Below are 12,198 nucleotides of genomic sequence, written 5' to 3' on the forward strand. Positions count from 1 at the left end.
TTACATGTATGTATGAGAGTGTATGGTCATGTATGTGAGAGAGTATAGTAGTGTATGTGAGAGACAGTGTTTGTAATAACGCCGTTTGAAATAACGCCGTTAGGTAACGCCATTATTTTTTCAGTAACGGGGTAATCTAACTAATTACTGTTTCCGTCGTTACAACGCCATTACCGTTACTGTACGTTAAATGCGGTGCGTTACTATGAATTGATTGAATAAACTGCGTAATCCGAACGCACCCCTGGTTCCAAACACAAACTGCTAGTGAGGAGACCGGGTTGGTTAACAACGAGATAAGCGATTATGATTGGCTAAGGCAGAGTCATGTTTCATGGTAGTCAATCGGAGACAGTGTTTTTACACACAAGCCAGGACACGCACGCAACACACACACACACACACACACACACACACACACACACACACACACACACACACACACACACACACACACACACACACACACACACACACACACACACACACACGCGCACGCAAGCGCACACTCGCAAACGCACACAACAAACAGATTCGATGAAGCAGCAGAAATGGCGAGTCGGAGCAATCTGATGAAAAGTTGGCATTTTCTGTAGTATTCGGCAGATGTTCCACAGCCTTTGCAACTAAGCAAATTAAAATTCAGTTGGAAGTATATCAGGGCCTTGAATGGGCAGTTCGACCATTTAACACATTAAGGCCAAGTGAAAACTGCTCAGAAAAATTCAGATTCTTTGCCATATAGCAACTTTCTTTTTTTACAGTAACGCAAATAGTAACTTTCCCTGGTAACTAATTACTTTTATTATAGAGTAATTCAGTTATTAACTCAGTTACTTTTTGGAACAAGTAGTGAGTAACTATAACTAATTACTTTTTTAAAGTAACGTTCTCAACACTGGTGAGAGTATAGTAGTGTATGTGAGGGAGTATGGTAGTGTATGTGAGAAAGTATAGCTGGGTATGCGAGAGAGTATAGTTGTTTATGCAAGAGAGTATAGTAGTGTATGTGATAGAGAATAGTTGTTTATGCAAGAGAATATAGTAGTGTGTGAAAGAGAGAATAGTAGTGTATGTAAGAGAATAGTAGTGTATGTGAGAGAGTATAGTAGTGTATGTGATAGAGAATAGTAGTGTATGTGATAGAGAATAGTAGTGTATGTGAGAGAGTATAGTTGTGTATGTGAGAGAGTAAAGTTGTTTATGCAAGAGAATATAGTAGTGTGTGTGAGAGAGAACAGTATTGTGTGTGAGAGAAACGGAAGTGAGTTTGATTCCTCAGTTCCTGGCCATAGACTGGCCATGGTTGAGAATGAATTGGCGGTCACAAGAGGAAGCCTCTCTCAAACTCAGGCAACCACGCCAACAAGCGACCAAATATTTTTTTGGTGCGAACGCAGCATGACAGAATCGCTGGAAATTCCAGAGTGAAATGACAGCGCAGTATTTTGACCGCCTCTTCTCTCAGCCAATCAGGAACTGAGGAATCAAACTCATTTCCGTTTCATTCAAACTCACTTCCGTTTCATTCAAACTCTCTTCTGTTTCATTCAAACTCTCTCACACACTACTATAGTCTCTTGCATTAACAACTATAATCTCTCACACACACTACTATATTCTCTTGCATAAACATATATACTCTCTCACACACACTACTATACTCTCTCACACACACTATTATATTCTCTTGCATAAACAACTATACTCTCTCACATACACAACTATACTCTCTCACATACACTACTATTATCTATCACATACACTACTATACTCTCTCACATACACTACTATTCTCTCTTTCATACACTACTATTCTCTGTCACACACACTACTATATTCTCTTTTATAAACAACTATACTCTCACACACACTACTTTATTCTATTGCATAAACAACTATACTCTCTCACATACACTACTATTCTCTCTCACATACACTACTATACTCCCTCACATACACTACTATACACTCTCATACATACATGTCAAAGGAGTATAACAGTGTGTGTGTGTGTGTGTGTGTGTGTGTGTGAGTATACTGGTGTATATGCAAGATTATAATAATGTGTGTAAGACCAAGTATGAATTCTGTCCCAGGCGGCCCCTCATATGTGTGTGTGTGTGTGTGTGTTGCATTATATAATCTTGTCCATGTTTATTCAGTTATTCATTATTATTATTAATTCCTGAGGTATGTTATGCTTTTAAGCACAGTAATGAAACCATAGCAACAACAGATGCAAGCTTGTTAAAATGGGATTAAAAATAGCTAACCAAGTTACTAAATAACGAGTTTCAGTCCAATTTTGGGCAAATACTAATAACTAGCGACATATTTAATAAGCAGATGGTGCCACCTGAGGAATGTTGGTGTTCAGCTTTTATCCCCTGCCAAAAGGCTGGGTCCTTAACATGGTGTGTTTGTGTGTTGTACTACTCTCTGTATTTCTGAGTCTCCTGTGAAACTCATGTCTCCTCTGTGCACCAATACACAGGTATTCACAATGCATGCGCAAAAGTACCCTTGTAGACATGTGATTTGTTACAACGGTTTGGCTGTGTGAAGACAGTGATTTGGATTAGGACACGTGGCAGGAGTTGTACTACAGGCCCTGGAATTTGGCACAACTTTACCGGCCATTTCATATAGCTTTCATTGACTTTTCCAAATGAAAACCAAGCATTGGATGCTAAAGGAGCTACTTTTGTGTTTGAGTTGCTTGCATAGGATGTTTGTAACTAATCTTTTCCTTTTTCCCTCTTTCCATTTAGAAAAAGCACCGGGATGCTACTTTGAAGGGTGCCAGTTTAACTGCTCGGTGACACATGAGGGCCCCAAGTGCTACTGCAACCCCGGCTACGAGGTTGGCCCCGACGGAAAGATCTGTAAAGGTTAGACGCCCAAGGAGACTGCCAGCCAACTCTGCTGTGCTAACACCAAACTGCATCCACAATGTGCTGAAGGCTAGCTAGGCTACGCTAACACCGAGCAACTTAATGCTTTGGATGAACAAATATGAAGCAAAATAAAATGAAAAACTCAGTTTACCCAGATAGAAGCTCGTCTGCCATCAGATTTGATATGATATTTGCGAGAGATTTTTTTTGTGGTTAATGCAAGTGCTTCTCAGAAGAACACTTGAAGGAAATTAACAAAGAACTCTCTATGCGGTTATCGTTCAAGGTTTTCCATTTTAACATAGACTCAGACTGCATACCCTGTGAGAGGCCTAATATAGTTTCAGAACTATATGCATATAGTATGCATAAAATCTGCATCCAAACACTACCTGAGGCATTAGTAATTACAGCTATGTATCATAACAGAAACAGTTACAGTTACTCCTCTGATTTACAAAGGGCTTTGTGGATATGTTTTGTGTGACCACACACACCCAGTGTGTGTGTTAATTGGCAATCCCGTCTCTGTCAGACTTCAACGAGTGCATGGTGTACGGAGCCTGCAGCCAGACGTGCACCAACACCGAGGGCTCCTACCTCTGCAGCTGTGTGGAGGGCTACCTGCTGCAGCCCGACAACCGCTCCTGCAAGGCCAAGAACGGTAAGAGAAGACCTGAGAAACTACAGCTTTTCATTTACTTTGATAATTTAGCTGACAACTGTATCCAAAATGAGTGTTGAAACAGGACATGTCATAAGGAGCAGGTATGAGTTGGGTATCTCGCTCAGGGATGTATACAGGTAGATGGCAGGTTTGAACCCAGAACCTTTTGGGCTGGGAGTCGATCGCCCTTAGCACCAAACTGACTTGCTCACATATTTTCTACATTTCCTCCCATCGTTTGTAGTTTGTGCTGAAGTGGGGGCTGGACAGTCCCTTGCTGAAAGGCACTCACTGGGTTCGACCCCCAATCCCTTTGTAATAACTTACTGTTTAAAGGTCCCATGGCGTGCTACTTTATGGATGCTTTCAAGTGTTAGTGGGCCCCTAATACAGTATTTGAATACGTTCAAGAAATTCAGCCTTGATGCAGAATTACAGCCACTACGAGCCAGTCACACAAGGAGCTTTCCACAAACGTGCTGTTTTTTAGAGGCGGGGCAAGGTGGAGGGTGCTGGTGTGGCCCTGAGCTGCTTGCTACACAACTAAGTAATATAACTAATAGGGGTGTAACGGTACACGTATTTGTACCGAACCGTCATGGTACAGGCACTTCGGTGCGGTTACAGAGGTGTACCGCGGTGCTTAAATGTGTCGTACATAGCGTTAATATGGCGAATGTAAAGGTTTTTTTTTGCGATGCGGAATTGAAAACTTGGGGTCGGAGTTCCACCGTTTAGCCAAAGTATACTACTCCGACTCTGTTATCCGACTCCGTAACTACGGAGACCCCTCAGCAGCTCTCCGTCGGGATGTCAGATATGCAAAGCAATTAGCCACCCGATCTATCTTATATGTTGACTACAAACCATGTAAGCAATGTTGTAAATAAACTCCCAAAGCTTTTCAAATCTTATTTGGTGTTTTATTGGTCCTTACGGTGCAAAGTAAACAATGTACAAAGTAATTAAGGTGCAAAGTCAAACCAGAGAAGTGATTCCGTAAAAATGATTTTGTTAGAAGACCAATAACAGCCCTTGCCGCTGATAGTTAAAAAATATTGGATGCTCACGTAAGCTACGGAGAGGGTCTTCGAAAGGCTCTCCAGCTATGGAGAGGGCTCTCCGTGTCTACGTACAGCACTTTAACATGCACATTTGATAGGCACCATCCAGGCGTTACTATCACCTTTGCTGTGAAAAAAAACGAGCTGTGCAAACCCAGCTCACGACACTATTTCAACAACCCTTGTCTGGGAATTCAGAATAAGCAGTTGACAAATAAGCAGTTTTTTTAAAATTTCCCCTTAACTATGAACCGTACCGTACCGTAACATACCGTGACTTAAAAACTGAGGTACGTACCGAACCATGACTTTTGTGTACCATTACACCCCTAATAACTAAGTACGACATACAATAAGGGCGTACATTAAATGCCAGGACGTACAATTTTTATTTCCCGTTAACAATCCCAGGTGTTTCTCTGCAGGCTCATTGTTTTTAACCCCATCTGTGTCTCCATCCGTTCTTCTATCGCTCTCATCACCCACGCCCCCGATCCAGTACCGGTGGATCGATTGCCGATGCTGCTAATCGCCAACCTCCATGACATCCGCTGCACCTCGCTGAGCGGCTCCACCTCGCGCCTGCACTCCATCACCACGAAGCAGACCATGGCCATGGACTTTGTGTACGCCCTGGAGATGGTCTGCTGGATTGACGTGGGTGACACGGCCGCCACCACGCAGCTCAAGTGTGCCAACATCCCCGACCTCAAGGTCCTGGGCGACGTCCGCACCATCAACATCTCCCTGAGCCTGCACCGTGAGTAGTCCCTGTCATGTCAAGACGAGGTGGATGGGGTGACATGTGTCTCAGGGCGACATGTGTCTCGGAAGGTAGAGCAGATTCGCTGGTAACCAGAAGGTTGCTAGTTCGATCCCTGGCTCCTCCTAGCTGAGTGTCGCGGTATCCCTGAGCAAGACACCTCACCCTAACTGCTCCCGACGAGCTGGCTGTCGCCCTGCATGGTTGACTCCGCCGTCGGTGTGGGAACGTGTGCATGAATGGGTGAATGTTAGGCAATATTGTAAAGCGCTTTGAGTGGCCACTGGTTAGAAAAGCGCAGTATAAATGCATGTAATTTTACCATTTAGTCGCTCACGTTGATTGTCTACTCGGGTTGTGGGATTTGAATCTATACAAAAGACCTTGCCTATTCCATGGACGAATGGCACCTTCAGAAACCAACATTGATGTTGCAAGGGCAAGTGAGGTGAGACTGGTAACACCTTCCGACCTGTTCTGTACCAGGAACCGGCTCGCACAGGCATGAGGAGCAGCATATAGAAGGATGACCCTAATATAATACTGCAAAGGGTTCTGCTTAAATGAACACGAGGACCTGTCATAATACCCAATCTCTGGCAGTGATTTGATCCATACACGGCTACCAGCTACATCTGAGCCAGTAGATTACACCTCCTCCATGACGGGCAAACAGTAGCCACAGTGCAGCTTGATTTACAGAAGGCGGGTCACAGCACATGTACGGAAACGCATTCTCTACCTAAGGCAGTGGTGATGAATATCCCTGCTCTACCCAATGAATGAATAATGAATTCAAAGTGCAAAACGTGAACGTTCAATCTTAACTTAGTTTCCCTGTATTACACAAGGTCAATATTGTGTTAAAGGATTTTCACAATGTGTGCGTGTGTGTTTGAGTGTATGTGTTTGTTTGTCGCCGTTTGCCAATTTGCATCCTGCTGATAAATGATGAAGGGTAAAATGTCTGCTTGTGGAGCTAATGGATAGCCGCAGGCATTGCAGTAACTGAGAGACACTCATCACTTGGAAAACAAACACACACACAAGCATACACAGGATTTATCACTGCCCCCATCTGGGTCATGGGTTGTAGTGGCCCCCAGGAAGACAGAGTTATTGCTCATCCTAAAAAAAGGGACACCAATGCAGACAAAGCACAAAGGTGTCTGCCTGTCGGTTGGTGTGTGTCAGTATCTTTTTTGTATGTGTGTGGTGGGTGTGGAGGCTGGGTGTGGAGGCTGGGTGTGGAGGCCGGGTGTGGAGGCCAGGTGTGGAGGCTGGGTGTGGAGGCCGGGTGTGGAGGCTGGGTGTGGAGGCCGGGTCTGGAGGCTCTGAGGCAGGACAAAAAAAAAGAATACAGGACAGAAGAATAGAATACACCATTGTCTTTGGAATGGCTCACAACCACCTCCATACTGATGTACTGGTGTATCACCCCTCCATACTGTATCAACCCTCCATACTGAAGTGCTGTTGTGTCACCCATCCATACTGTATCACCCATCATTACTGTAACACCCCTCCACACTGAAGTGATGTATCACCCCTCCACACTGAAGCGTTGTATCACCCCTCTGTACTGAAGCGTTTGACCATCTCCTTCCCGATGCACCGCTACTCCCTGCCTCCACACTGTCAGGGTCTGGTCCGCAGGCGCTGTTTACCGTAGAGCAATCAGCCTCTCACTGACCTTTGACATGACCGCTGCAGTATAGGGAGTGGACCGACTCTAGGCTCAAGGGCTGTGTGTGTGTGTGTGTGTGTGTGTGTGTGTGTGTGTGTGTGTGTGTGTCCAGTGGTATTTACATTCTTCAGCTGGGTTATGTCAGCAACAATAAATGCGTGCAGTCTCTGCACTTCAATACGCTCCTAAAGGAAGCCAAAACACTGTGACCTCCCCCACCGACACAGTTTCATAAGGCAATATATTCACAATATATTGTGAATATATATTTCACAATATATATTCAGCCTCATTCATGGCTGATGTTGTAACTCATCTTAATCAGACTTAGGACAAAGAGGAAAAACTATTTCATTCTAAGTGGAGGGTAGACTGATCCAGAAAATGGCTTCCAATTTTGAAACCTGTCCAGGGGCCATGGGGACTGTGAGGGATCCACCGGGATAGGCAGGCAGGTTCTACTGTGGCTTGGGACTGTGATTCAATAACTTGGTGCTTATCATGTGTCCTGTTATCTGTAGAGGCTTGTCTGTTGGTTTTGGTGTATCCCTCTGTGTGGCTGATAACAGAAGGGACAAGAAATAGCCTACCAGAAATAGTTGGCTTGATGCCAAAGTTCTGTCAGCCATCTCTCCGTAGGGGACGCCTCTGTGCTCTTTCACAATATAATTAGTCTCCAAATATGCTCGTTGTTCGATTCCTTGCAATAGGTCTTGCAAAAGTGTGTGTGTGTGTGTGTGTGTGTGTGTGTGTGTGTGTGTGTGTGTGTGTGTGTGTGTGTGTGTGTGTCAGGTTCAGGGTTAAGGCAGATTTATGGGTTCTGAGCATCAGTGCAGACGAGTGTTCCAGATGTGACTCACACGTGTGTGAGGATGAAGGCCTGAAGAACCTCCAGTGCTCCTCACAATCTGACCACCGAAACAAGCCCACATGTTCTCCTCCCTGTTCTCCTCCCTGTTCTCCTTCCTGTTCTCTTAGCTGTTCTCTTACCTGTTCTCTTAAGCCCAGTTCAGACCAAAGATTCGCCTCGCATCGACTTGCAACGAGACTGTTTCGCAGGGGAAAAGTTGCAGCAGTGTGAACTGCACGTTGCTGCAAGGAGTCGCCAGAGATTGAACATGTCAAATCGCCAGGTCCAGTTTTCGAACACAACGACGTAGCTATTTCTCTTCAGCCAATCAGGACGCAGCACAGAACTTGTAGCCTACTCACGGCCTTGTCACACCAAATTTGTACCGGGTACGTAATCCATACGTAATCCATTCCAAACCTGCCTGGCAACAGATGATCGCGGACGATCGCGTCGATTGACGTAGGAAGGTTCAAGAACATTCGCGGTTAAACACTCGGTTTACTACACATTAAACACAGAGGTTACTAGCTCAATTCGATTAAACAATTAAATGCAATACAAATATAAAGTTAGGAACGCTAATAAATGACATTTGTCACACCAAATTTGTACCGGGTGCCAAATTTGTACCGGGTACGTAATCCATACGTAATCCATTCCAAACCTGCCTGGCAACAGATGATCGCGGACGATCGCGTCGATTGACGTAGGAAGGTTCAAGAACATTCGCGAAGTCGTTCATTGAGTTCAAGAACATTCGCGAAGTCGTTCATTGAGCGCGACAAGACAGATAGCCCTAACTATACAAATTACATTTATTAGCGTTCCTAACTTTATATTTGTATTGCACTTAATTGTTTAATCGAATTTAGCTAGTAACCTCTGTGTTTAATGTGTAGTAAACCGAGTGTTTAACCGCGAATGTTCTTGAACCTTCCTACGTCAATCGACGCGATCGTCCGCGATCATCTGTTGCCAGGCAGGTTTGGAATGGATTACGTATGGATTACGTACCCGGTACAAATTTGGCACCCGGTACAAATTTGGTGTGACAGCCTCACTCCGTCCCGGTCCCGGTCCACAGTACACGTTAGCTATAACCGTTGCTATGGTTACATGTGGCCATTCCAACATGCCCCCATTCAGACACCTTTTAGGAGGCCTACCGCCATTCCGATAGTCTACCAATCAGTGGCGCCAACTTCAGGAACAACATTGGGGATCATAAATATTTTGTTCAAATGTGTTCAACCAAAAAGTAGCCATTTCAGTATTATTTATCTGTAATTTATTTGATTAATTCCAAATTTTGGTTGTGATGATGTATGAAATAACCCATTCCATCAGTTGACGGCTGCATTTTACAAGTGTGTTACGAGTGGCGGGGCATGCACTCATTTAACATGCCCTGGGAATGTATAAATATTCTATGAAACTTAAAACTGGACTATCTTATTCGTTAGAGTTGGATTTAAACTTAATGCAGGACCAATATTGGAGTGGATTGGACAAACATTTGAATGAAATTTATTGTTTTGAGTGCTGCGGCAGAACGAATCAAGGAATGGGCGCAGTATCGGCCCAAAAGCAATAGGCCTACGATGCGCTTTACAAAGGAGAAAGGCGAGAATATAGCCTAGACCAACCCCTTTACACCCAAATTCTCGAAGGGGATCAATAAAAATAAACCAACCGTTTTTGCCCATAGAAATCTCTCTACAAAGATTGGCGTAGGCACCCTGTTTCTGCCGCTTAAGTTGGCCTACCCAACTGCGGCTCCATATTCTCTGCTTTCTACCTCGCCGTCTTCTCATTTTCATTAGGCCTTTTTACATTGCCAAGCTGGTTCGGTCGCGGCTTGGCAATCCCGGCGATTTCACAGTCTCATCTCAAGTTCCCTGTAGAAAACCGAGGGGCTAAAATCTCCCGTTCGTCACGGCGCGGGCTTTCTTGGTTCACTGGAGAAGGCGGGTTGCACACGGAGTCTAGACCTCTTTAGAATAATTTGCAAGAATGAGTTCACGTCTGAGTGTAGGCTACAAACGCCATCAACTATTTAGTGCAAAAACGCCAACATTTTCTTTATTTTGCGGACCACTTGCTTTTTTTATCCCGACAAAAGCCTCAGTTCCTCTGCGTCTCTCTCGTAGATCGCACCATCTTTCAACATCTTGAAAGAATCCCCCCCCCCCCCCCCCTAAATTGGGGTGCTAGCCCAAGCAACCTAATCGCAAACCTAAATAAGGCTACTTTTTAGCCTGATGCTGATGCTGTTGCGGCTCTCAGCTGTGCCAGAGTGTTCACAGTTGCTAGGGTCCTCAGGGTTCGGTGGGGTAAGGGGGTCGGTAGGGTTAGGGGGTCGGTGGGGTTAGGGGGTACGGGGGTCGGTGGGGTTAGGGGGTACGGGGGTCGGTAGGGTTAGGGGGTACGGGGGTCGGTAGGGTTAGGGGGTACGGGGGTCGGTAGGGTTAGGGGGTACGGGGGTCGGTAGGGTTGGGGTCAGGGTTACGAGGGACGTATTATATGCTTATGATCAGCTGGGATGTTGTAGTACATTAAGCCTACAATATCACGTCCTAAAGTTGGCTTTAGTGAAACATTAACGGGTCCATACAGAGAGGCACACACTATATATGTCACAGGGGGACTGGAACCGGAAACTAGTCTAAAAGGTTAATGGGTTGAAAGTCTTTACACAAATAAGTGTATCACTTGAGTGTATCACACAGTGAGAGCAGTGTGTGGTGTTCAGGGCAGGAAGTGGGAGCAGGGGCTCCACACTACGATGGGGGGTAGGGGGGGTAGGAGATAGAAAAAAGGAAAAGGGGCGGAGCTCATGCAGATTTCCCGGCAACATTTTCCATTACCACAGCTGGGGGTGAGGCAGCAGAGGACATTGATAAAAAAAACAGGGGGCTTGTTGGTGGTGGTGGGGGGGAGTGAGTTTCTGGTAAGTCAGCCACCCCGACCACCACCACAGAGCCCCCTGGTTGTTCCTCAGTGTCCTCGGCTGCTTCACCCCCAGCTGGAACGTGTTAGAGAATGCTTCCAGTCTCGCACTACAACGACAACAAAACCCTGTTCCTTCAGCAGTGGGCTGCGCGCACTTCAACCACAACACAACCTAGTTCCTTCAGCAGTGAGCTCAACCCCCTTATCTGATGTTAGAGAATTTTGCTTAGCCGTTTGGTGAAGTGCTGGGTTGGCCTCTGCCCTTTTTTGTTTATTTTGGGGACTATGTGTGTTATCATAGATAGTGTTTATGTTGTGTTTTATCATGGTTTTAGATTTTCTATTGTATGGTTTTACAGTTTCCATTATGTGCTGTCATAGTTCAAGAGTTGATATTGTATGGTATCATAGTTTTACAGTTTCCATTGTGTGCTATCAGAGTTCCAGAGTTGATATTGTATGGTATCATAGTTTTACAGTTTACTTTGTGTGCTATCATAGTTCCAGAGTTGATATTGTATGGTATCATAGTTTTACAGTTTACTTTGTGTGCTTTCATAGTTCCAGAGTTGATATTGTATGGTATCATAGTTTTACAGATTACTTGGTTGGATATCACAGTTAAAGAGTCTCTTTTGTCTCTTGTGTGCTATGTAAGGGATAATGCAGCGGCTAATTTGTTCATCATACCTGTCTGGGTTTAGTTTGCGATAATGATCGGCTCGCTGTAGAATATCTAGGTTGTAACACGCTACTTACTAAATAAATCAATAATTCGACAGGAAATTTTAGACATCTATTGCATGGATTTGAAAATGATTATATTGTTCTGCTAATGAAAAGTAGGTTTGTATACTACAAATGTAAACCGTGCCATATATGTTATTATAGTTGTCAAGCTTATATCATGTGTTATCATGGTTCTAGACTCTAGAGTATCTATTTTATGTTAAAATAGTTCTTATCTAGAGATCTTTTTATTTACAGTGTCATTTAGAGGAACAAGTACCCATGAGTAATATTTTTGTATCCTTTCGAATGGAATACTTCATGGAATTACCCATGACTATGAGTGGAATACAGCTGACCACACAGACACACAGAGCTGACACATGTATTATTCTAATGCTGCAACGTGTTTGCATCCAGGATACATTGGGTCCAGTTGCTTTGTTGTGCTACTTACTGTGAGTCCAGCTCCAAACAGCATGGTTCCCATGGTTGCTCTCCAACCCAGAGGCTTTTCTTTGTAAACGTATAAAAAAAATCCTGCAGGCCCAAGTTGCATCTAACACTGGCTAACAGGCCAGGC

The 12,198-nt window shown here is 44.4% G+C and overlaps 1 protein-coding gene across 1 annotated transcript in view; it reads left to right on the forward strand.

The window, feature by feature from the left end:
• LOC307079561 (low-density lipoprotein receptor-related protein 1-like) overlaps positions 1-12,198 on the forward strand; it is a 99,375-nt gene that overhangs the window by 25,224 nt on the left and 61,953 nt on the right. The window contains exons 4-6 of the mRNA XM_079741987.1: positions 2,775-2,894; positions 3,436-3,564; positions 5,131-5,391. Of these exons, the coding sequence (XP_079598113.1) occupies positions 2,775-2,894; positions 3,436-3,564; positions 5,131-5,391 (510 nt within the window). The remainder of the gene's footprint in view (positions 1-2,774; positions 2,895-3,435; positions 3,565-5,130; positions 5,392-12,198) is intronic.

Source organism: Pollachius pollachius (genome assembly GCF_949987615.1).
Source record: "Pollachius pollachius genome assembly, chromosome: 8".
Taxonomy (NCBI): domain Eukaryota; kingdom Metazoa; phylum Chordata; class Actinopteri; order Gadiformes; family Gadidae; genus Pollachius; species Pollachius pollachius.